A 27,235-nucleotide genomic window follows, 5' to 3' on the forward strand; every position below is an offset into this window, starting at 1 on the left:
CACAACATGGCAGCAGCACAAAGTGGCAGCAGCACAACGTGGTAGCAGCACAACATGGCAGCAACACAACATGGCAGCAGCACAACATGGCAGCAGCACAACATGGCAGCAGCACAACGTGGTAGCAGCACAACGTGGCAGCAGCACAACGTGGCAGCAGCACAACGTGGCAGCAGCACAACGTGGCAGCAGCACAACGTGGCAGCAGCACAACGTGGTAGCAGCACAACGTGGCAGCAGCACAACATGGTAGCAGCACAACGTGGCAGCAACACAACATGGCAGCAGCACAACATGGTAGCAGCACAACATGGCAGCAGCACAACATGGCAGCAGCACAACATGGTAGCAGCACAACATGGCAGCAGCACAACATGGTAGCAGCACAACATGGCAGCAGCACAACATGGCAGCAGCACAACATGGTAGCAGAACAACATGGTAGCAGCACAACATGGTAGCAGCACAACGTGGCAGCAGCACAACGTGGTAGCAGCACAACATGGCAGCAACACAACGTGGCAGCAGCACAACGTGGCAGCAGCACAACGTGGTAGCAGCACAACATGGCAGCAACACAACATGGTAGCAACACAACGTGGCAGCAGCACAACATGGCAGCAGCACAACATGGCAGCAGCACAACATGGCAGCAGCACAACATGGCAGCAACACAACGTGGCAGCAGCACAACATGGCAGCAGCACAACATGGTAGCAACACAACATGGTAGCAACACAACGTGGTAGCAACACAACATGGTAGCAACACAACATGGTAGCAACACAACGTGGTAGCAACACAACATGGTAGCAACACAACATGGCAGCAGCACAAACATTGTTAGGCACAGACAGCACAAGGGGCAAAAAGGTCACGGTTTATTTACGGTAATAAATATCACGGTTTATTTACGGTAATAAATATCACGGTTTATTTACGGTAATAAATATCACGGTTTATTTACGGTAATAAATATCACGGTTTATTTACGGTAATAAATATCACGGTTTATTTACGGTAATAAATATCACGGTTTATTTACGGTAATAAATATCACGGTTTATTTACGGTAATAAATATCACGGTTTATTTACGGTAATAAATATCACGGTTTATTTACGGTAATAAATATCACGGTTTATTTACGGTAATAAATATCACGGTTTATTTACGGTAATAAATATCACGGTTTATTTACGGTAATAAATATCACGGTTTATTTACGGTAATAAATATCACGGTTTATTTACGGTAATAAATATCACGGTTTATTTACGGTAATAAATATCACGGTTTATTTACGGTAATCAAAGTAATTGCCAACCAAGCGCCTTTAATTTAAGATGATGCTTATTATCTACTACTAATATATAATATTGTTATGTTGGGTGCTTAAACGCAATTATTGCTTGACTGCAAACCATTAGGCTACTACTATGTTAAATATCACTACTGGATATCACCATCCCAAAGGGTTAAAGTCCTACTCCTGTCTCCTTTTCACCTCATTTATCAGCTGATGTACTGAACAAAAGGCGCATCTCAATAGGTGTTCCAGGTATCCTCATGACATGGCACAAGGGGGGGGGCTTTCCTCTTTTGTTCTCTATTGCTTCTCAAACTACCCGCCCTCCAGGACACCTACATCACCCGATGTCACAGGAAGGCCAAAAAGATCATCAAGACATCAACCACCTGAGCCACTGCTATCATCCAGAAGGCGAGGTCAGTACAGGTGCATCAAAGCTGGGACCGAGAGAATGAAAAACAGCTTCTATCTCAAGGCCATCAGACTGTTAAATAGCCATCACTAGCACATTAGAGGCTGCTGCTGCCTATTGAAATCACTGGCCACTTTAAGAAATGGAACACTAGTCACTTTAATAATGTTTACATATCTTACATTACTCATCTCATATGTATATACTGCATTCTATTCTATAATATTCGACTGTATCTTAGTCCATGCCGCTCTGTTATTGCTTGTCCATATGTACAGTGGGGAGAAAAAGTATTTAGTCAGCCACCAATTGTGCAAGTTCTCCCACTTAAAAAGATGAGAGAGGCCTGTAATTTTCATCATAGGTACACGTCAACTATGACAGACAAATGGATTTTAAAAAATTCAGAAAATCACATTGTAGGATTTTTTATGAATTTATTTGCAAATTATGGTGGAAAATAAGTATTTGGTCACCTACAAACAAGCAAGATTTCTGGCTCTCACAGACCTGTAACATCTTCTTTAAGAGGCTCCTCTGTCCTCCACTCGTTACCTGTATTAATGGCACCTGTTTGAACTTGTTATCAGTATAAAAGACACCTGTCCACAACCTCAAACAGTCACACTCCAAACTCCACTATGGCCAAGACCAAAGAGCTGTCAAAGGACACCAGAAACAAAATTGTAGACCTGCACCAGGCTGGGAAGACTGAATCTGCAATAGGTAAGCAGCTTGGTTTGAAGAAATCAACTGTGGGAGCAATTATTAGGAAATGGAAGACATACAAGACCACTGATAATCTCCCTCGATCTGGGGCTCCACGCAAGATCTCACCCCGTGGGGTCAAAATGATCACAAGAACGGTGAGCAAAAATCCCAGAACCACACAGGGGGACCTAGTGAATGACCTGCAGAGAGCTGGGACCAAAGTAACAAAGCCTACCATCAGTAACACACTACGCCGCCAGGGACTCAAATCCTGCAGTGCCAGACGTGTCCCCCTGCTTAAGCCAGTACATGTCCAGGCCCGTCTGAAGTTTGCTAGAGTGCATTTGGATGATCCAGAAGAGGATAGGGAGAATGTCATATGGTCAGATGAAACCAAAATAGAACTTTTTGGTAAAAACTCAACTCGTTGTGTTTGGAGGACAAAGAATGCTGAGTTGCATCCAAAGAACACCATACCTACTGTGAAGCATGGGGGTGGAAACATCATGCTTTGGGGCTGTTTTTCTGCAAAGGGACCAGGACGACTGATCCGTGTAAAGGAAAGAATGAATGGGGCTATGTATCGTGAGATTTTGAGTGAAAACCTCCTTCCATCAGCAAGGGCATTGAAGATGAAACGTGGCTGGGTCTTTCAGCATGACAATGATCCCAAACACACCGCCCAGGCAACGAAGGAGTGGCTTCGTAAGAAGCATTTCAAGGTCCTGGAGTGGCCTAGCCAGTCTCCAGATCTCAACCCCATAGAAAATCTTTGGAGGGAGTTGAAAGTCTGTGTTGCCCAGCGACAGCCCCAAAACATCACTGCTCTAGAGGAGATCTGCATGGAGGAATGGGCCAAAATACCAGCAACAGTGTGTGAAAACCTTGTGAAGACTTACAGAAAACGTTTGACCTGTGTCATTGCCAACAAAGGGTATATAACAAAGTATTGAGAAACTTTTGTTATTGACCAAATACTTATTTTCCACCATAATTTGCAAATAAATTCATAAAAAATCCTACAATGTGCTTTTCTGGATTTTCCCTCAATTTGTCTGTCATAGTTGACGTGTACCTATGATGAAAATTACAGGCTTCTCTCATCTTTTTAAGTGGGAGAACTTGCACAACTGGTGGCTGACTAAATACTTTTTTCCCCCACTGTATATATTCTTAATTCCATTCCTTATTTAGATTTGTGTGTATTGGGGATATGTTGTGAAATTGTTAGATATTACTTGTTAGATATTACTGCACTGTCGGAGCTAGAAGCACAAGCATTTCACTACATCCGCAATAACATCTGCTAAACACGTGTATGTGACAAATACAAATTGATTTGATTTGATATCGCTTTTCAACAGGAAAAGTTAACAAATTGATGGAGGGCATATTTTGTAAATTTATTTTTACCCCTTTTTCTCCCCAATTTGTAGTTAGTCTTGTCCCATCGCTGCAACTCCCGTACGGACTCAGGAGAGGCGAAGGTCGAGAGCCATGCCGCACTGCTTAACCAGCCGCACCAATGTGTCGGAGGAAACACCGTACAACTGGCAACCGTGTCAGCTTGCATGCGCCTGGCCCGCCACAGGAGTCACTAGAGCTCGATGGGACAAGGACATCCCGGCCGGCCAAACCCTAACGATGCTGGGCCAATTGTGCGTCGCCTCATGGGTCTCCCGGTAGCGGCCGGCTGCGACACAGCCCGGGATCGAACCCGAATCTGTAGTGACGCCTCAAGCACTGCATTGCCTTAGACCGCTGCGCCACTCGGGGGGCCCAGGAGGACGTCTTTAAAGCAAGCCAGGAAGGCTCTTCAGTCAATGGAGCTTTGCCTTAATGCTGCTGCCCTCTTGTGGCAAAGGTAGAATACCACATGCTACTCAAATGCCAAACCTTGACAATCATTATTACATTTACATTTTAGTCATTTAGCAGACGCTCTTATCCAGAGAGACTTACAGTTAGTGAGTGCATACATTTTTCATACTGGCCCCCCGTGGGAATCGAACTCACAACCCTGGCGTCGCAAGCGCCATGCTCTACCAACTGAGCTACTAGACATAAGACCACAGGTTCGATTTTTTTTCTCCAAAATCACCTTTTAATCAACAATTGTTGCACAGGTCTTGAGGCATCCTGCAGATGTTAACAAGTTGTTCCTTCAATATGTAGGTTCCATTTTAGACTGTAACATAGCTTTGAAAATCTGTAAATCTTCGTTTAAATAGTTTCTTCAACACAGGGCTCAGACATTGTGTTCTGTGACAGAAAAAAATACTGTGTGAATCCATTAAATATATACATTGAGAAAGACAGACGGAGGGGTAGATGAAGAGTAATAGACAAACAGACAAGCTTTCGACCCAAAGATATGTATATACAGTACATAGATACAATGGGATTGCATTTACAGCGCTTTCTCGCAGGTCTCCAATCGCCACACCTACTCATTCAAGGGTTTTTCTTAATTTTTACTATTTTTTTTACATTGTAGAATAATAGTGAAGGCATCAAAACTATGAAATAACACATATGAAATCATGTAGTAACCAAAAAAGTGTTAAACAAATCAAAATATATGTTATATTTGAGATTCTTCAAATAGCCACCCTTTGCCTTGATGACAGCTTTGCACACTCTTGGCATTCTCTCAACCAGCTTCATGAGGTAGTCACCTGGAATGAATTTCAATTAACATGTGTGCCTTCTTAAAAGTTAATTTGTGGAATTTCTTTCCTTCTTAATGCGTTTGAGCCAATCAGTTGTTTTGTAACAAGGTAGGGGGGTATACAGAAGATAGCCGTATTTGGTAAAAGACCAAGTCCATAATATGGCAAGAATAGGTCAAATAAGCAAAGAGAAACAACAGTCCAATGACAGTCCAATACGGAACATTTCAAGAACTTTGAAAGTTTCTACAAGTGCAGTCACAAAATCCATCAAGCGCTATGATGAAACTGGCTCTCATGAGGACCGCCACAGGAATGGAAGACCCAGAGTTACCTCTGCTGCAGAGGATAAGTTCATTAGAGTTACCAGCCGCAGAAATTGCAGCCCAAATAAATGCTTCACAGAGTTCAAGTCACAGACACATCTCAACATCAACTGTTCAGAGGGGACTGTGTGAATCAGGCCTTCATGGTCGAATTGCTGCAAAGAAATCACTACTAAAGGACACCAATAATAAGAAGAGACCTGCTTGGGCCAAGAAACACGAGCAATGGATATTAGAACGGTTGAAATTTGGCAATACGCCCATCTGGTTTGGGCTTAGTGGGACTATCATTTGTTTTTCAACAGGACAGTGACCCAACACACCTCCAGGCTGTGTAAGGGCTATTTTACCAAGAAGGAGAGTGATGGAGTGCTGCATCTGATAACCTGGTCTCCACAATCCCCCGACCTCAACCCAATTGAGATGGTTTGGGATGAGTCGGACGGCAGAGTGAAGGAAAAGCAGCCAACAAGTGCTCAGCATATGTGGGAACTCCTTCAAGACTGTTGGAAAAGCATTCCAGGTGAAGCTGGTTGAGAGAATGCCAAGAGTGTGCAAAGCTGTCATCAAGGCAAAGGGTGGCTATTTGAAGAATCTCAAATAGAAAATATATTTTGATTTATTTAACACTTTTTTGGTTACTACATGATTCCATATGTGTTATTTCATAGTTTTGATGTCTTCACTATTAATCTACAATGTAGAAAATAGTAAAAATAAAGAAAAACCCTTGAATGAGTAGGTGTGTCCAAACTTTTGACTGGTACTGTAAGTGAATGAGTGATGTGGTGTGTTTGTGTGTGTGTGTGTTTGAGGGAGGATAACTCACCTCATAAACCACCAATGTGTAGCACGCACCTGGGTGATGCACAGCAGCCATTTTGCATCCGAACACTCACCACAAATTGGCTATTACAGTGGCGAGGTAAGGGGTAGAGTAAACAGATACACAGACATGCAGACGGACAGACAGACGGCACTGGGTTGTGGTCAGACCACACCACACATACATATCTACAGTTCTCTATTATAATATGATGTGGTTCAAATTGTGGTCCCAAGAGGAAAAGGGTTCTAAATGACATTGAATTGTAGAGGGCATCTGGGTTTGACAGTGTTTAACTGGGGTTGACTATCTATGTGGTTGACCTCATGATTTAGTGGTCCCTATGTGATTTTGAGGAATAATTATTTATTCTGTTTTCAGATGAGAGGGTCAACTGTAAACATGGTTGTATTGACAGTGGATGACTGAAAGTGAAATACTGACTGAGGCCAACTCCTGACAGTTGATCCAACCCTTGGTACTAAGCCCAGATCTAGGTTCAGCTTACCACATCTAAGCTCCAATCTAGACCAGTTGAATAGAAAATAAGATCTGAGCCTAGATCAACACTAGAGCACTGGGTCAGACAACAAAAGCCGACTAATAGAAGGGTCTGATGGTCGTTAGGGTTGGTGAGTCATGAAAAGACTCCTGCTAGAATGACATAATGAAAGAGAAGACAAAGATGATGTCATACTAGAGTAAACATAGAAGTAAACAAGGGAACTAGATGTTCCATTAAATTTGGCACGATTACCGCTTTTCCAGGAGAAAGTTGAAAATTGATGACATCACCGCCCTATCCTTCTTTGATCCAATCCCAAACCGATCTCTCAACCCCCACCACTACAGATCTGGGATCTTAATTTGAGCCAGTTTGCTACAGCAGGAAGATAATCCTGCAGCAACAGGAAATGTGATTTATTATGCGGAATTATAATTAATGGCATTTTTGTAGGGCTTGATACATTTTTCATTAGGGCAAATCAAGTCTGAAATCTCCAAGTGTAAATGACAAACCTTAGAAGCCTTTTTAAAATACACTACAAGTTTGCATTTCCTGCTGTGCAGGAAAATTCTCAGCAATGAAAGACTGATCAAATTAAGATGCTACATCTGTAGGCACTACACTAGGCCCTTTTTGGGTGTGATGTACTGTAGATCTGAAAGGAATGGATTGGCATCAGCTATGATATGATAATTGCTTCATCTAGCACTTGTGCTATGTTTACACATATCCAACCCTATCAGAAATACAAGATGGAGTCAACAAGAGCCTAAGAGAAGGGTATTCAAATCTGGGATTCGGGGTTCACAGCACTGCTGGTTTGAATCCTTCCCCATCCTGTCTAACTAGAGACTGACCTATAACAACAGGTGAGTAGATTATCTGACCAATCAATGAACTACCAAGGTGAAGTGAAAAATACCAGGTTTGAATGTCCCTCGCCTAGGATATGGAGTGAGGGTGGAGGGATTGGTTTGTAATTAGGCCCATCTTATTCTACCAGGAATCTTCCGGGGGAGGTCAGAACCACATTTCTCCACACTAGCCTCCTCCTCACTATTCCCTACTCTTTGACTGTGATTCGGAAGGTGACGCGGCCCAGGAACTTGTCTCGGTCGTCGTTGTTGCGCAGGTCGGATCCCTCGATCCGGCATTCTATGGTCAGCTCCGTGTTGTAGTCCTCCTTGTTCAGCAACAGCTTAACAGCAACCAGGGGCTGCACATACCTCTCCTGTAGACAGAGAGTAGAGGAGGAGAAGAAGAGAGGTGGGGGGAGGGGGGGGGGGGGGGGGTAGACAGAGAGTAGAGGGGGAGAAGAGAGGTGGGGGGGGGGTAGAGGGGGAGAAGAAGAGAGGTGTGGGGAGGGGGGGTAGACAGAGAGTAGAGGGGGAGAAGAGAGGTGGGGGGGTAGACAGAGAGTAGAGGGGGAGAAGAGAGGTGGGGGGTAGAGGGGGAGAAGAGAGGTGGGGGGGTAGACAGAGAGTAGAGGGGGAGAAGAGAGGTGGGGGGGGGTAGAGGGGGAGAAGAAGAGAGGTGTGGGGGGGGGGGTAGACAGAGAGTAGAGGGGGAGAAGAGAGGTGGGGGGGTAGACAGAGAGTAGAGGGGGAGAAGAGAGGTGGGGGGGTAGACAGAGAGTAGAGGGGGAGAAGAGAGGTGGGGGGTAGACAGAGAGTAGAGGGGGAGAAGAGAGGTGGGGGGGGGGGGTAGAGGGGGAGAAGAGAGGTGGGGGGGGGGGGTAGAGGGGGAGAAGAGAGGTGGGGGAGAGAATGGGAGTAGAAAGAGACAGAGAGAAAGGAGAGGGGAGAGAGAGCGAGAGACAAGGGAGGTTTGGGGGGAGAGAGAGAGAGAGAGAGAGAGAGAGAGAGAGAGAGAGAGAGAGAGAGAGAGAGAGAGAGAGAGAGAGAGAGAGAGAGACAAAGGGAGGGTTGGGGAGAGAGAGAGAGAGAGAGAGAGAGAGAGAGAGAGAGAGAGAGAGAGAGAGAGAGAGAGAGAGAATGAGACAAAGGGAGGGTTGGGGAGAGAGAGAGACAAAGAGGGTAGGAAAGAAGGACAAAGCAAAAAATAAGATCACTGACCAACATGGCCTGTTGAATATCTCACCAACATGGCCTGTTGAATATCTCACCAACACGGCCTGTTGAATATCTCACCAACACGGCCTGTTGAATATCTCACCAACACGGCCTGTTGAATATCTCACCAACACGGCCTGTTGAATATCTCACCAACATGGCCTGTTGAATATCTCACCAACATGGCCTGTTGAATATCTCACCAACATGGCCTGTTGAATATCTCACCAACATGGCCTGTTTAATATCTCACCAACATGGCCTGTTGAATATCTCACCAACATGGCCTGTTGAATATCTCACCAACATGGCCTGTTGAATATCTCACCAACATGGCCTGTTGAATATCTCACCAACACGGCCTGTTGAATATCTCACCAACACGGCCTGTTGAATATCTCACCAACACGGCCTGTTGAATATCTCACCAACATGGACTGTTGAATATCTCACCAACATGGCCTGTTGAATATCTCACCAACATGGCCTGTTGAATATCTCACCAACATGGCCTGTTGAATATCTCACCAACATGGACTGTTGAATATCTCATACGTCCATCCAACAGTCTTCCAAATTCTTGCATCATTGTACAGTAATGCTTTCCCATCAAGGCCAACCAACCAGTACGACAAGACATCAGAAATTGACAAATATTGACCTTTGACCCCAAACTTACATGAAGTTTGTTGCCGTAGTAAGGGAAATACATTTTATCGAAGCGCCCCTCACTGGGGAAGTACTGCATCTGTACGGGGGTGTCTCTCTGAAGAGGAGAAGAAGGAACAGAAACAATAATAGTCAAACTCAAGAGAACGCTAGAAGAGGAAGAATAAGTCTATCCTATCCCAAATGGACCGTCAGGCGTCAGGCGTCAGGCGTCAGCCTTGGGACTTTATGTAGATCTGAAAGGGCTCCATAGGTATCAGAGGAGGCTGGTGGGAGGAGCTTTAGGAAGACTGTCTCCTCTGATATGTATATACAGGAGGTATTATGGTAATAGGGTTGGATAAGTATACAGTACCAGTCAAAAGTTTGGACACACCTACTCATTCCAGGGTTTTTCTTTATTTTTACTATTTTCACCATTGTACAATAATAGTGAAGACATCAAAACTATGAAATAACACATATGGAATCATGTAGTAACCAAAAAAAAGTGTTAAACAAATCAAAATATATTTTATATTTGAGATTCTTCAAAGTAGCCACCCTTTGCCTTGATGACAGCTTTGCACACTCTTGGCATTCTCTCAGGTGAACAGATGATCTCCGCATGTGTGGTTCCCACCGTGAAGCATGGAGGAGGAGGTGTGATGGTGTGGGATGAGTCGGACGGCAGAGTGAAGGAAAAGCAGCCAACAAGTGCTCAGCATATGTGGGAAATCCTTCAAGACTGTTGGAAAAGCATTCCTCATGAAGCTGGTTGAAAGAATGCCAAGAGTGTGCAAAGCTGTCGTCAAGGCAAAGGGTGGCTACTTTGAAGAATCTCAAATATAAAATATATTTTGATTTGTTTAACACTTTTTTTTGGTTACTACATGATTCCATATGTGTTATTTCATAGTTTTGATGTCTTCACTATTATTCTACAATGTAGAAAATAGTAAAAATAAAGACAAACCCTTGAATGAGTAGGTTATGTCCAAACTCTTGACTGATACTGTATATAGTAGGTCTTATGGTCCACTTTGCCCTCTATTATGTGGCATTTTTTACATATTGCTCACACCTATCCAATCTTTTCAGATCTACACAAGTCCATATGAGTATGTAAGAATAAAATATTATCTAAGAATTGGAAATATTCCTTATGCTGCATACACTGTACTCTAACGCCATTAGCTGTTACATTAAGCAACAGTTGCTCTTTCTGGGGTCTATGAGAGGTCAGACTCAATGGCCAGTTCTTATAATATTAACACTGGTTTGATTATAACACTGAAAGGTTCTATAAGTTTCCTATAATAACATTGCTGTACTGCATCAAACTGGACCAAAAGATGGAAAAGAGACTGGGAATCAAGAAGATAACACAATGCAAAAAAAAGGTGGTGGGGAGAGAGAGAGAGATAACAAAACAACCCTGTAAGTCATTTCCACAATGTAATAGCTTAGAAAATAAAGTTAGACACTTACACATCGCTAAGCTTACCCTAAAGCTTCAACTGGAAGCATGCAGAAAAACAAAAACCCAACCAAATCAGGAAAAAAAGAACACACAAATATCAAGATAAACAATAAATAACTAAAAACGATATAAATGTAACCAGAGTATTTTACTATCTTCAAACACACAGAGACAAAAACACACATACTGAAATCATGATGACGTTTACCTTTGCCGTGCAGTTGACATAGGGATCTCCACGCGGCTTCAGCCCAATGATCTGTGAATGGAACACCAATTAACCAAATCAGAGAGCCGCAATCAGACAATCGTCTCGTTAACACCATTATTATCAATGTGGTCTACTCTGAGTAATCCAATGATATCGAAACACAGACAAGGATAGAGAAGGACAGCAAAACACACTAATAGAGAATGGTAACAAAGAGAGGCAAATGGAAAGATCTAGATTGAGAAGAAGGAGAGAAATCCACTATGGGCTAATGTCATCTACTGATACATGCAATAGCTCGAGGCTCTTGTGAATGCGTCCACTGAACAATGCATTTGGAATTGGGACTGGTGAACTGCCCTGAATTTAATTCGGTCTGCACCAGTGGAGGCTGCTGAGGGGAGGATGGCCCATAATAATGGCTGGAACAGAACGAATGGAATGTATTTGATGCCATTCCACTGATTCCACTCCAGCCATTACCACGAGCCCGTCCTCCCCAATTAAGGTGCCACCAACCTCCTGTAGTCTGCACTTATCCAATGTGCACCTCATCAGGACCCAACTGTATTGAGGTCAATTACATGCATCCAAAGAAAGAGTCTTGGCTTCGTCCCAATTCTCTACCATTTTCCCTAAATGTGCCCTTGCACACTCCCCGTCATGGATTGAACAATGGTAGGAACTCCATCCAACCAATGCTTTAATCCATGACAGTGTGCAAGTACAGTACACACTTCGGAAAGGCAGATAATTAGGACACAACCATGTATCCAAAGACAAGAGGGAAAAGGAGGAGGTACCCTATTCATTTTGAGGAGGACACATGGTCTCCCCTCAGCGTAACCGAAGGTGGAGTCGGACAGGCCGGAGCAGCGGCTCAGAGAACTCCTCTTGAACTGACACGCCTTCCTCTGCTCGCCCACCTTGCCCTCCTGCTCAAAGTAGTCCCCCGCCAGGCATGCCTCGTTCCTCTCCTGCTCCGTGTCGTTGTACTCTGACAAAAGACAATAGCGAAAGATTTGTATGACAAGACGGAACCATCAGAGGTGAGCTACAGTGGGGAGAACAAGTATTTGATACACTGCCGATTTTGCAGGTTTTCCTACTTACAAAGCATGTAGAGGTCTGTAATTTTTTATCATATGTACACTTCAACTGTGAGAGACGGAATCTAAAACAAAAATCCAGAAAATCACATTGTATGATTTTTAAGTAATTAATTTGCATTTTATTGCATGACATAAGTATTTGATCACCTACCAACCAGTAAGAATTCCGTCTCTCACAGACCTGTTAGTTTTTCTTTAAGAAGCCCTCCTGTTCTCCACTCATTACCTGTATTAACTGCACCTGTTTGAACTCGTTACCTGTATAAAAGACACCTGTCCACACACTCAATCAAACAGACTCCAACCTCTCCACAATGGCCAAGACCAGAGAGCTGTGTAAGGACATCAGGGATAAAATTGTAGACCTGCACAAGGCTGGGATGGGCTACAGGACAATAGGCAAGCAGCTTGGTGAGAAGGCAACAACTGTTGGCGCAATTATTAGAAAATGGAAGAAGTTCAAGATGACGGTCAATCACCCTCAGTCTGGGGCTCCATGCAAGATCTCACCTCGTGGGGCATCAATGATCATGAGGAAGGTGAGGGATCAGCCCAGAACTACACGGCAGGACCTGGTCAATGACCTGAAGAGAGCTGGGACCACAGTCTCAAAGAAAACCATTAGTAACACACTACGCCGTCATGGATTAAAATCCTGCAGCGCACTCAAGGTCCCCCTGCTCAAGCCAGCGCATGTCCAGGCCCGTCTGAAGTTTGCCAATGACCATCTGGATGATCCAGAGGAGGAATGGGAGAAGGTAATGTGGTCTGATGAGACAAAAATTGAGCTTTTTGGTCTAAACTCCACTCGCCGTGTTTGGAGGAAGAAGAAGGATGAGTACAACCCCAAGAACACCATCCCAACCGTGAAGCATGGAGGTGGAAACATCATTCTTTGGGGATGCTTTTCTGCAAAGGGGACAGGACGACTGCACCGTATTGAGGAGAGGATGGATGGGGCCATGTATCGCGAGATCTTGGCCAACTACCTCCTGCCCTCAGTAAGAGCATTGAAGATGGGTCGTGGCTGGGTCTTCCAGCATGACAACGACCCGAAACACACAGCCAGGGCAACTAAGGAGTGGCTTCGTAAGAAGCATCTCAAGGTCCTGGAGTGGCCTAGCCAGTCTCCAGACCTGAACCCAATAGAAAATCTTTGGAGTGAGCTGAAAGTCTGTATTGCCCAGCGACAGCCCCGAAACCTGAAGGATCTGGAGAAGGTCTGTATGGAGGAGTGGGCCAAAATCCCTGCTGCAGTGTGTGCAAACCTGGTCAAGACCTACAGGAAACGTATGATCTCTGTAATTGCAAACAAAGTTTTCTGTACCAAATATTAAGTTCTGCTTTTCTGATGTATCAAATACTTATGTCATGCAATAAAATGCAAATTAATTACTTAAAAATCATACAATGTGATTTTCTGGATTCCGTCTCTCACAGTTGAAGTGTACCTATGATAAAAATTACAGACCTCTACATGCTTTGTAAGTAGGAAAACCTGCAAAATCGGCAGTGTATCAAAAACTTGTTCTCCCCACTGTAGTTACCGTGGTAACGACCCAGTTCATGCACAGATGATTGACTGTTAAAACATTTTGATGTTTGTTCCTCTATTGAAGCTGGGTTGTTGAGATAAATAAGACATTGGCTACAAGATAAACTCACCTCAGGCTGATATTTGTGTGTGTAATTGTTAACGTATCATTTCATGCTAGTTTTAACCATCCCCCTATGCTTTGATTGAATTGTCACTGAACTATATGGCAACACTGTATCTCTGTATCTCTTATTGAACATTTAAATATCTTATTGAAAAGGACATTTAGAGAGAGAGAGAAAGAAGGTGAGAGAGAGAGAGAGAGAGAGAGAGAGAGAGAGAGAGAGAGAGAGAGAGAGAGAGAGAGAGAGAGAGATAGAGAGAGAAAGAAGGTGAGTTAGAGAGAGAGAGAGAGAGAGAGAGGGAGAGAGAGAGAGAGAGTGGGAGAGGGAGAGAGAGAGTGAGTGAGAGAGAGAGAGTGAGTGAGAGAGAGAGAAAGAGAGAGAGAGGGTGTGAGAGAGAGAGAGACAGTGAGAGAGAAGGGGCACATATTTTGCAAGGAGACAAGATAAAAATACTAATACTCACGTTGCAGGAAAGACTCTAAGGTCTGGACATATGGGTCGTACTGGAGACGCTGTGATCTGTTAAACAGCATGTCCAACTGCTTTGGCCGGATGACCAACCCTAAGGGACAGAGAGTACAGTATGAGATCACAACTTCCTTCAGGGTCATCAAAACGACATGGTAAAACATAGTTCAATCCACTAACATCATCAAAACGACATGGTAAAACATAGTTCAATCCACTAACATCATCAAAACGACATGGTAAAACATAGTTCAATCCACTAACATCATCAAAACGACATGGTAAAACATAGTTCAATCCACTAACATCATCAAAACTACATGGTAAAACATAGTTCAATCCACTAACATCATCAAAACTACATGGTAAAACATAGTTCAATCCATTAACATCATCAAAACTACATGGTAAAACATAGTTCAATCCACTAACATCATCAAAACTACATGGTAAAACATAGTTCAATCCACTAACATCATCAAAACTACATGGTAAAACATAGTTCAATCCACTAACATCATCAAAACGACATGGTAAAACATAGTTCAATCCACTAACATCATCAAAACGACATGGTAAAACATAGTTCAATCCACTAACATCATCAAAACGACATGGTAAAACATAGTTCAATCCACTAACATCATCAAAACTACATGGTAAAACATAGTTCAATCCACTAACATCATCAAAACTACATGGTAAAACATAGTTCAATCCACTAACATCATCAAAACGACATGGTAAAACATAGTTCAATCCACTAACATCATCAAAACTACATGGTAAAACATAGTTCAAACCTCTGTAGCTCAGTTGGTAGAGCACGGCGCTTGTAACGCCAAGGTAGTGGGTTCGATCCCCGGGACCACCCATACACAAAAATGTATGCACGCATGACTGTAAGTCGCTTTGGATAAAAGCGTCTGCTAAATGGCATATTACATTTTTAAAAATTAAATCCACTAACAAAGAAATCAGGGTCACCAGTGTTGTGTGGTAAAACTCAGACACATACAGTAACACTTCATTTGAAATATACCTACATAAGGGCTTCATAACTCATTCATAACCCACATATACCACATTCATAACCCATACATACCACATTCATAACCCATACATACCACATTCATAACCCATACATAACCCATTCATAACCCATACATAACCCATTCATAACCCATACATAACACATTCATAACCCATTCATAACCTGTACATAACCTATTCATAATCCATACCACATTCATGACCCATACATAACCCATTCATAACCCGTACATAACCCATTCATAACCCGTACATACCACATTCATCCTTATATAGGTAGCCTTTAAATAAAGTGTTGCCAAACAAACAGTATATAAAGAGTCTGGCAATTACCATTAGCATTACCGTTCAGACAAGAAATCCTTTCAACATCAGCCATATAGTACCTACTGGGCAATACTGACCAATAGTAGTCCAGAGGATTCTCTGGTTTGAAAAAAGCTGACTACCTGTCCTGAACCTACAGAATTTGTGCTCAAAATCTGCAAAATACAGCACTTCTTGGATATTCGTTTTCCCTCAGAACGACCCTGTGCTCTAATAATCTCCCAATAATCAATAATCTTCCAATCTGATTATTATTTTGTATTTATTTTATTTAACCTTTATTTAACCAGGTAAGCCAGTTGAGAACAAGTTCTCATTTACAACTGTGACCTGGCCAAGATAAAGCAAAGCAGTGCGATAAAAACAACAACACAGAGTTACATATGGAATAAACAAAACGTACAGTCAATAACACAATAGAAAATCTATATACAGTGTGTGCAAATGTAGTAAGTTATGGAGGTAAGGCAATAAATAGGCCATAGTGCAAAATAGTTACAATTTAGTATTAACACTGGAGTGATAGATGTGCAGAAGATGTGCAAATAGAGATACTGGGGTGCAAATGAGCAAAATAAATAACAATGTAAATAACAATATGGGGATGAGGTACTTGGATGGGCTAATTACAAATGGGCTGTGTACAGGTGCAGTGATCGGTAAGCTGCGCTGACAACTGATGCTTAAAGTTAATGAGGGAGATAAGATTAATTTTAATGAATGGTTGGTTGGTTAGTTAGTTAGTTGATTGGTTATTAGATTTATTGGTTGGTTGATTGAATAAATAATCTCCCTGTGGTGCTACTTACCTGGGTGTGGCACCCGGTCGCGGTACTTTGGCACATAGTCGTCTAGCGTCAGCAGCATGACCCAAATGGTGAGGACGAACATCCCAGCCAGGAACGCATAGAACACCAAGTAGAACAGGAGGATGAGGCCTGGAGGGGGGGGGGGGGGGGAGAGAGAGAGAGAGAGAGAGAGAGAGAGAGAGAGAGGAGATAGAGAGAGAGAGACAGAGAGAGAGACAGAGAGAGAGAGAGAGAGAGAGAGAGAAAGAGAGAAGAGAGAGGAGAGAGAGAGAGAGAGAGAGAGAGAGGAGAGAGAGAGAGCGAGACAGAGACAGAGAGAGAGAGAGAGAGAGAGAGAGAGAGAGGAGAGAGAGGAGAGAGAGAGAGGAGAGAGACAGAGAGAGAGAGAGGAGAGAGAGGAGAGAGAGACAGAGAGAGAGAGAGACAGAGAGAGAGAGAGACAGAGAGAGAGACAGAGAGAGAGAGAGAGAGAGACAGAGAGAGAGAGAGAGAGAGAGAGAGAGAGAGAGAGAGAGAGAGATCATTCATCCTTATTAATGTATTTTATATCATTCATCCTTATTAATGTGTTTTACTTCATTCATCCTTATTAATACAGACAGTCAGGTTGTTCACCACACTAGACCTACAGCCTACAGACAGTCAGGTTGTTCACCACACTAGACCTACAGCCTACAGACAGTCCGGTTGTTCACCACACTAGACCTACAGCCTACAGACAGTCAGGTTGTTCACCACACTAGACCTACAGCCTACAGACAGTCAGGTTGTTCACCACACTAGACCTACAGCCTACAGACAGTCAGGTTGTTCACCACACTAGACCTACAGCCAACAGACAGTCAGGTTGTTCACCACACTAGACCTACAGCCTACTGACAGTCAGGTTGTTCACCACACTAGACCTACAGCCTACAGACAGTCAGGTTGTTCACCACACTAGACCTACAGCCTACAGACAGTCAGGTTGTTCACCAAACTAGACCTACAGCCAACAGACAGTCAGGTTGTTCACCACACTAGACCTACAGCCTACAGACAGTCAGGTTGTTCACCACACTAGACCTACAGCCTACTGACAGTCAGGTTGTTCACCACACTAGACCTACAGCCTACAGACAGTCAGGTTGTTCACCACACTAGACCTACAGCCTACAGACAGTCAGGTTGTTCACCAAACTAGACCTACAGCCTACAGACAGTCAGGTTGTTCACCACACTAGACCTACAGCCAACAGACAGTCAGGTTGTTCACCACACTAGACCTACAGCCTACTGACAGTCAGGTTGTTCACCACACTAGACCTACAGCCTACAGACAGTCAGGTTGTTCACCACACTAGACCTACAGCCTACAGACAGTCAGGTTGTTCACCAAACTAGACCTACAGCCAACAGACAGTCAGGTTGTTCACCACACTAGACCTACAGCCTACAGACAGTCAGGTTGTTCACCACACTAGACCTACAGCCTACTGACAGTCAGGTTGTTCACCACACTAGACCTACAGCCTACAGACAGTCAGGTTGTTCACCACACTAGACCTACAGCCTACAGACAGTCAGGTTGTTCACCAAACTAGACCTACAGCCTACAGACAGTCAGGTTGTTCACCACACTAGACCTACAGCCTACAGACAGTCAGGTTGTTCACCACACTAGACCTACAGCCTACAGTCAGGTTGTTCACCACACTAGACTTACAGCCTACAGACAGTCAGGTTGTTCACCACACTAGACCTACAGCCTACAGACAGTCAGGTTGTTCACCACACTAGACCTACAGCCTACAGTCAGGTTGTTCACCACACTAGACCTACAGCCTACAGCCTACAGTCAGGTTGTTCACCACACTAGACCTACAGCCTACAGACAGTCAGGTCTCCCTACTCTCCTCCACTCTCCTCCGATACATTCCCATCATGCACCTGCAGGGAAACCCATTTGACCTTGACAAGTATGCTAATGTGGGCGGCCATGCATCCGTAGCAGTGGGAGGAGTTCTGACAGTGAGAGAGGAGAATCCCACAGCACTGCACAAGGTCAATACTAGCTGCTAGCTACCATTGATAGAGCAAGCTCAGCTCACCATCTTCAAAGACACCATAGACTACAGCTATAAATTGAGGATATACATTCCATAAATGAGAAATCTACATTTTATTTCCATATGCTCTTTGTGTGTCGGTAGTGTGTCTCATCTGTAACACAAGTGAAGGTCTTCATATAATCATACTGTTAGATAGTCATGGACTGGTCTGCTCCAGAGGATTCACATGCACATACACAACTGCACAGGCACACGCACACACGCGCACACACACACGCGCACACTACACTGATGTACACTACACTACAGAGCAGATATAGCTAATTTCTGATAACATTGTTCTGAGAAGGGACCATTAATTTAATTTATGATCTTAAGAATGAATATAATTTGCTTATAGTTTATCATTCCAATTAGTTTTTTTTTTTTTTACAAAGTTAAGCCCATCTTGTATCTCATATTTCAGTTGTAGCCTATATGTCCATTTGTGGTCTCAATGGAATTACACTGAGTATTGGTCTGTAATTATTATTCATACAGGTGGGCTAGTGTCATTTATCTGTCTTGAGCTAATCAGTGCTGAAATGGACAAGCTGTAACACACATGCACGCAAGAACACACATACACACAAACACACACACACATACAAAACCAACTAGACAGAAATAGATTGTGATGATGGAGACCACGAATGAATGGGTGGATATAATATTATAGTACTATCCGATATTAGGCTATATGTGACAATATGCACATCAAAACGGAATAGCTTGCAATATGATAAATAATAAAAATGTGGTTTTCGACAGTGGGCTATCCCCCAGACCCGGTCCAGGTTTTCTTACCCCAGCTCTTCGCTGTGCGCCCACAAAACTCCCCGGTCCTTGGGTTGAAGATGGAATCTTTCCAGCTTCCAGCATTCTCATCCTCTTTCACCGTCGGTTTGTCTTCGTTGCTTGCCATGGTGAAAATTTGTGGATGTATTTTTCCTTAAAGATACGAGGAACAGCGGGCGATAGAATGAAGCGAAATCAGGGATGTAAGGGGTATGTGATTGGATCAGTGGTTGGTATGGAGTCGACGGCAGAGTGAGGCAAGATTGCTCTGTTAAAAAAAAAAACATGCGAAAAATCTGTGACGTTTTCTGCCACTAGCGGCAGCCTCGCTCCGCTACTCAATGGTACGAGCCACGATAGAAGAGCGGCTTGGTCAGTGTAGACTACATTTGTAGACACTAACGAAAACGCTATAATATAACGCGGTATTTATCCAGATATCATTGCCTGAGAAAATGAGAGAACAGTGTACCTAACAAATAAGACGAAAACTGGAAATATCGACAGATTATGATATGTAGGCTTCCTATAGAGTAAATATGCTATTCATATGATTCTGTCTGTGGTTGAAGTAGCCTAGCACACCTGAACATGTATTCAGTTGGCTACAGGTAAAAATGTGTGTGGTGTGTTGAGAATGAGCAACACATAGGGGATCAATCTGCTATCTGGTGTGTGTGTGTGTGTGTGTGTGTGTGGGGAGGACCCCCTAACACCACAATGGTTGTGACCTACTTCCATATCATTTTAAAATAAACGGATTTGAAAACCCGGATGATAACTGTAGAGGGTAACCTTAATGAAATACTGCTGGAAGGAATGTGTGTCTCACTGCAATATCGGGGCAAGTGAACCAAACGAACACCTTATGGTTGCCAGTCACACACACACACACACACACACACACACAGTTGCAGTGGCCCATGTAAGGCTAGGACATTTGGGCCAGATGTAGGCCTGGGGTGTCAAACTACATTTTTACATTTTAGTCATTTAGCAGATGCTCTTATCCAGAGGGACTTACAGTTAGTGAGTGCATACATTTAATTTATTATTTTCCATACTCAAACTAGCGAGAACTATTCCTAAAACTTAATTGGCTTTGTGAACCATTGGGCACAATCATAAATTCCCTACAGATTCCATATTATTGGTTACCAGGTTTTAGGATGTGGTCAGGTTGAACTGAAGCATTTCACCCATATTGTGACTGTACAATAACGCATTATAGGCCTACGCTATTGTGGACTATATACTGTGCTATTGTGGACTACAAACATACATATTTGGTGCTTTTAACAATCGCCGTTGCCATGGAAATACAGCATAACTGAAATGCAATGCAAGCAGGCTGAGTAAGAGCGAGGGAGAGAGAGACAAAGATGGCACAGAATACTATCACAGTAGGATTTGTTGACCCAAGGGAGAGTGAAGAACAGATATAGAAAATAATTACCACCAAGGCCACACTCTCAACACTCCAACCTCTCAACACTCCAACCTCGCTACACTCCAACCTCGCTACACTCCAACCTCGCTACACTCCAACCTCGCTACACTCCAACCTCGCTACACTCCAACCTCGCTACACTCCAACCTCGCTACACTCCAACCTCGCAACACTCCAACCTCGCAACACTCCAACCTCGCTACACTCCAACCTCGCAACACTCCAACCTCGCAACACTCCAACCTCGCTACACTCCAACCTCGCAACACTCCAACCTCGCTACTCCAAACTCGCTACACTCCAAACTCGCTACACTCCAACCTCGCAACACTCCAACCTCGCTACACTCCAAACTCGCTACACTCCAAACTCGCTACACTCCAAACTCGCTACACTCCAAACTCGCTACACTCCAACCTCGCTACACTCCAAACTCGCTACACTCCAAACTCGCTACACTCCAACCTCGCTACACTCCAACCTCGCAACACTCCAACCTCGCTACACTCCAACCTCGCTACACTCCAACCTCGCTACACTCCAACCTCGCTACACTCCAAACTCGCTACACTCCAAACTCGCTACACTCCAACCTCGCTACACTCCAACCTCGCTACACTCCAACCTCTCAACCCGCATGCATTGATGCACAATGGCAGATCACAGTGTGTGTGTGTGTGTGTGTGTGTGTGTGTGTGTGTGTGTGTGTATGTGAGAGAGAGAGAAAGAGAGAGGGAGAGCGAGATGGAGAGTTATATAACGGTCATTGATTTCGTGTTCTGTGGCGAGAGAGAGGGCCGGGGGAGGGTCTGGAGTGGAGGTTGCTATGCATTCAGTTCCTGCTGTCAGAATGAATTCAGTTCCCCCCTGTCAGAATGAATGTGTTGCAATGCCGGGCCCACCGGAACGCGTTCATACTATAACCATCCTATACAATACACACACTCACGTGCGCACACACAATCATTTCTAAGAAAATGACAGACACACTTAGGTCAGTTAGAAACACACTGGCATGCATGCACACAAGGCAGGTAGCCTAGTGATTAAAGCATTGGGCCAGTAACCTAAAGGTTGCTAGTTTGAATCCCAGAGCCGACAAATGTGTTGATATGCCCTTGAGCAAGGCACTTAATCCTAATTGCTACAGGGTTGGCATTGATAATGGCTGGCCATTACCTCATTCTAAGGGGTAGTTGGGATATGCAGAAAACACATTTCCAAATCATAAGTGTGTTAATGTATATGTGTGAAATAGGACAAATATAAGCAACCACCTAATATTTATTATTCAAGCACACACACACACACACACACACACACACACACACACACACACACACACACACACACACACACAAGCAAATTGACTCTCTGGCACACAGAGTAAATATGTTTTGCCATAGTGTGATTAGTGAGAACAAAGTGCAATGATTCATGGCCCAGTTCTATCTCTACCTCACTCTAACACATTCACCCTGTCACATGGCCCAGTTCTATCTCTACCTCACTCTAACCCATTCACCCTGTCACATGGCCCAGTTCTATCTCTACCTCACTCTAACCCATTCACCCTGTCACATGGCCCAGTTCTATCTCTACCTCACTCTAACACATTCACCCTGTCACATGGCCCAGTTCTATCTCTACCTCACTCTAACACATTCACCCTGTCACATGGCCCAGTTCTATCTCTACCTCACTCTAACACATTCACCATGCCACATTAGCCCACTGCCAAGCCCACAGGAACTGTGTGTGTGTGTGTGTGTGTGTGTGTGTGTGAGAGATATCACACAATCACAATCCTCTCATTGTCTGCAGAGCCCTTCTCTGTGTGCCCAATTAGTTTCCTCTCGCTCTCTCATACCAGCACAATGAGCAAGAATACAGTTGATCTGTTCTCAATTCAACCGTCCATTGCCATGGCAACAGTGACAGCATCACTGCTGTCGACGAGAGCCAATCATTAGTCCCCGAGTAGCTCAGTTGGTAGAGCATGGCGCTTGCAACGCCAGGGTTATGGGTTCGTTTCCCACAGGGGGGTCAGTATGAAAAAATGTATGCACTCACTAACTGTAAGTCGCTCTGGATAAGAGCGTCTGCTAAATGACGTAAATGTAAAAATTAAACGCCATCTGAGGCCTCTATTTCCCACAAGTCTCTGGGTGCAGGTGAATGTCAGTGGAAAACTGCTTTTCCCATAAACCTCTGCTCTAAGCCAGTAGGAACTGCATTTCCCATGTTTTTAGGGGCTGAGTCTCCTCTGGGAAGTGCATTTTCAAAGTGTTCCATGCCAATACGCCAATGTTTAGCAGGACATAAACAAGAAAGTTAGTTAAAGCAGAAACAGACAGGGAATCAGGACAGGCTAGTAACAGACCACAAAGTACAATCATTTAGATCATTCAAGTTTTTAATGTTATTATTAACCGTGTAACCGTTATTACACAATGCTATTTTCTCAATTTTATCCACAGACAAATGGCTAACAATGTATAGACAAATCAAGCTAATTTAGCTTTTATCGTGCTTACAAGTAAGTACTTGGCAACAGTTTTAACAACAGTTATACATACAGAGTAGGGTGTCAAATTGTCTTGTTCTAGTGTTAAAACATCAGCATCCTATTGGTTAAAATATCATCTCCTGCATTTGATGTTCTTTGGAAAAAAGGCAGGCAGGCAACAGAACTGAAGAGAGCGCCATGGATAGCAATACAAAATAAATTAATACAAATTTCACAAATATCCAATGGTAAGTTATGGTATGGTGGCCCCCAAGGGCCACAATTAAGCAGCACAATAATCACTGTGTCTGTAAGAACATTAAAACAACTATAAAAATACATTTCCGATTCAAGCAACCAGGCAGATGAGGGTTGATTCTCAAAAGTATTATAATATGTAATACTATCAAATCCTATAGTCTCCTTTCGTTCACTACGCTGCTCTGAAATAGTTCTGGATTAGTGAAAACAAGTACCCCGGTGGCCTGCCGCCATACATCGCTTTCATCTAGCCATGGTCGTTTCGTTCATTAGTCTTCAAATGGAAGAAGAAGAAACAGTGCGGGGACTACATGGCCTTGTCCATGTATGTATTGGCTGGTGCAATCAAATGTCTCCTCTGGGGGATTAATAAAGAAACACTGATCTCCTTTTTCTGTTTCAAAACATTCTAGAATGTTTTCCACTGCATGCCCTAATGAACATGAGCCTCATATTAGTGCAGAGACAGAGGAGAGTAGACAAGAAGAGAAAGCCTTTTGAGAGCCAATCCTGTGTACAGTATATGAATTCTATATCTAGAATTGTCCATTGTGTTCCAGAACCCTGTTGAAAAGCAGTGACTAGCTCCCTCCTCTGGACAATGGGGGGCACTGCAAGGATTGCCAGATGAGGCACGGACACTGGCTACCAACACTGACTGATTAGAAGATTGTGTAATGCTTTACATAAAGCCTGCAGTATAATGCTTTATAACATATAAGTATGCATGAGCCTTTATAATGCCTTAAGATGACTTCCAATATGTTATTTCTCTCTATGTTGCTTTTAGGTCCTAGTACGTTTTTATTCAGGAACAGAACGGTTATGAATGTGTTTGCGTTCTAGAAATTGTCAGGGAGGTACTCAGATCCAGACTCACTGCAGAGAAGAAACTAAGCGTACCGTTTGGCCGGAGCAATGGAAATCCACAGAGTATTGGTCTCAATGGAAATCCACAGAGTATTGGTCTCAATGGAAATACACAGAGTATTGGTCTCAATGGAAATACACAGAGTATTGGTCAATGGAAATACAGCGAGTATTGGTCTCAATGGAAATCCACAGAGTATTGGTCTCAGTGGAAATCCACAGAGTATTGGTCTCAATGGAAATCCACGGAGTATTGGTCTCAATGGAAATGCACAGAGTATTGGTCTCAATGGAAATCCACAGAGTATTGGTCTCAATGGAAATCCACAGAGTATTGGTCTCAATGGAAATCCACAGAGTATTGGTCTCAATGGAAATCCATTGGTTCTAGCATGGCTGGATAGTAACCAGCAGGGGTCATATGGTTTGGTTCTGTTTCCTCTAGTAACCCATCTCCAGACAGTCTATATATTTGATCTATTCCAGTACTGGCACACCTGGGTGGTGTTCATCAGACAAAATGAAAACACTGCAACAGGGAGGGACTTTCTATAAGAAACTCACAGTTTAGTTTTCCGTTGTGAAACGTTCATAAAACGTTTTCCTTGTGTGCTGTAATGAGTTAGGTAAGGTTGTATTGGGGGTCAAAATAATCTTGAGTGCATGGTCAGTGGCTCAAGGTCAAAGGTCGTAAGGTTCAGCAGCATTAAAGTTCCACCACTCAGTCCTAAAACCCAATTCCAATACTTTTCAAATGCATCTTCCTCCCTTCCTTGATGTAGTCACTAATATAACACAGTTGGATTCTACTACATCTTACAGATCCAGTCATGTCAGATTTCCTTCGAATAATACGATCAGAAAAAAACTATTTGCCCATCTGTCCAACCCCCGGACAGAAAGAACGAGATATTATTGAGAGGTCAGACATCAAAGAGGCAGTCTTAGGGTTTTGGTCAGCAGCACCGTACAACAGAGTAAGCCTACGTCAAGGCTCTCTGTCCTACGAGCCTCAGTGCTTGCCATACCAGTTCATAGAGCGTTTCAGCGCCCGTTCCCAGCTCTGCAGAATGGGTGTGTACTCGCCCTCCGTGCCCCCATCACCCAATCCATACCCATTCCGGGGTAGGAAGACTCGGTCAGTGCTCTGGAGTCTCTTTAGCTCCTCCTGACTCTTCCAGAAGCCTGCACACACGAGAGAGAGAGAGAGAGAGAGAGAGAGAGAGAGAGAGAGAGAGAGAGAGAGAGAGAGAGAGAGAGAGAGAGAGAGAGAGAGAGAGGAGAGAGGGAGAGAGAGTCAACAAGGGGAGACAGAGTTTCCTTTTGCAGTGATTCCAAACCTCTCCTCTAGACTCCAGCCATTCAATGTATTTGATATATTCGAGAGCTAGCAACATTTACAGTATCTTTGTCTGTAAAGACGACTGCTGATGCAAACACACCCCTTATTCTGCAAGCCTCTGTCTACCTAGTCCTAACTGTATTAGCAGTTAGCCTCTGTCTACCTAGTCCTAACTGTATTAGCAGTTAGCCTCTGTCTACCTAGTCCTAACTGTATTAGCAGTTAGCCTCTGTCTACCTAGTCCTAACTGTATTAGCAGTTAGCCTCTGTCTACCTAGTCCTAACTGTATTAGCAGTTAGCCTCTGTCTACCTAGTCCTAACTGTATTAGCAGTTAGCCTCTGTCTACCTAGTCCTAACTGTATTAGCAGTTAGCCTCTGTCTACCTAGTCCTAACTGTATTAGCAGTTAGCCTCTGTCTACCTAGTCCTAACTGTATTAGCAGCTAGTCTCTGTCTACCTAGTCCTAACTGTATTAGCAGTTAGCCTCTGTCTACCTAGTCCTAACTGTATTAGCAGTTAGCCTCTGTCTACCTAGTCCTAACTGTATTAGCAGCTAGTCTCTGTCTACCTAGTCCTAACTGTATTAGCAGTTAGCCTCTGTCTACCTAGTCCTAACTGTATTAGCAGTTAGCCTCTGTCTACCTAGTCCTAACTGTATTAGCAGTTAGCCTCTGTCTACCTAGTCCTAACTGTATTAGCAGTTAGCCTCTGTCTACCTAGTCCTAACTGTATTAGCAGTTAGCCTCTGTCTACCTAGTCCTAACTGTATTAGCAGTTAGCCTCTGTCTACCTAGTCCTAACTGTATTAGCAGTTAGCCTCTGTCTACCTAGTCCTAACTGTATTAGCAGCTAGTCTCTGTCTACCTAGTCCTAACTGTATTAGCAGTTAGCCTCTGTCTACCTAGTCCTAACTGTATTAGCAGTTAGCCTCTGTCTACCTAGTCCTAACTGTATTAGCAGTTAGCCTCTGTCTACCTAGTCCTAACTGTATTAGCAGCTAGCCTCTGTCTACCTAGTCCTAACTGTATTAGCAGTTAGCCTCTGTCTACCTAGTCCTAACTGTATTAGCAGTTAGCCTCTGTCTACCTAGTCCTAACTGTATTAGCAGTTAGCCTCTGTCTACCTAGTCCTAACTGTATTAGCAGTTAGCCTCTGTCTACCTAGTCCTCTAACTGTATTAGCAGTTAGCCTCTGTCTACCTAGTCCTAACTGTATTAGCAGTTAGCCTCTGTCTACCTAGTCCTAACTGTATTAGCAGCAGGACTCATGCGTGTGCATGTGCATGTATGTGTGTGTGTGTG

General features: G+C 43.6%; 2 protein-coding genes across 2 annotated transcripts in view; both read right to left on the reverse strand.

The window, feature by feature from the left end:
• Nucleotides 1–4,527: 4,527 nt before the first annotated feature.
• LOC311147105 (sodium/potassium-transporting ATPase subunit beta-3-like) lies at nucleotides 4,528–19,817 on the reverse strand. Its single transcript, XM_084183729.1, has 7 exons — nucleotides 19,510–19,817; nucleotides 16,613–16,741; nucleotides 14,419–14,517; nucleotides 11,985–12,178; nucleotides 11,179–11,229; nucleotides 9,519–9,605; nucleotides 4,528–7,998 (listed from the first exon to the last, which is right to left on the reverse strand). Exons 1-7 carry the CDS (start codon nucleotides 19,625–19,627, stop codon nucleotides 7,831–7,833), a joined length of 846 nt encoding a protein of 281 aa, XP_084039855.1. The 5' UTR covers nucleotides 19,628–19,817; the 3' UTR covers nucleotides 4,528–7,830.
• Nucleotides 19,818–23,347: 3,530 nt separating this feature from the next.
• The window catches only part of gk5 (glycerol kinase 5), a 33,713-nt gene continuing 29,825 nt past the window's right edge, over nucleotides 23,348–27,235 (reverse strand). Inside the window, exon 16 of the mRNA XM_084183728.1 lies at nucleotides 23,348–25,775. Coding sequence (XP_084039854.1) covers nucleotides 25,603–25,775 — 173 coding nt within the window. The 3' untranslated portion in view covers nucleotides 23,348–25,602. The remainder of the gene's footprint in view (nucleotides 25,776–27,235) is intronic.

This window comes from Coregonus lavaretus (assembly GCF_964263955.1).
Source record: "Coregonus lavaretus genome assembly, chromosome: 19".
Taxonomy (NCBI): domain Eukaryota; kingdom Metazoa; phylum Chordata; class Actinopteri; order Salmoniformes; family Salmonidae; genus Coregonus; species Coregonus lavaretus.

Bases quoted from the DNA above. Each gene is read 5' to 3' on its own strand.
- LOC311147105 (XM_084183729.1), bottom strand. From the start codon at position 19,627: ATGGCAAGCAACGAAGACAAACCGACGGTGAAAGAGGATGAGAATGCT. The intron at 11,230-11,984 runs GTACCTCCTCCT...TTCCATTCACAG, and splicing joins TCCTCCTCAAAATGAATAGG to ATCATTGGGCTGAAGCCGCG. The intron at 7,999-9,518 runs GTAAGTTTGGGG...CTCTGTCTACAG, and splicing joins ACTACGGCAACAAACTTCAT to GAGAGGTATGTGCAGCCCCT.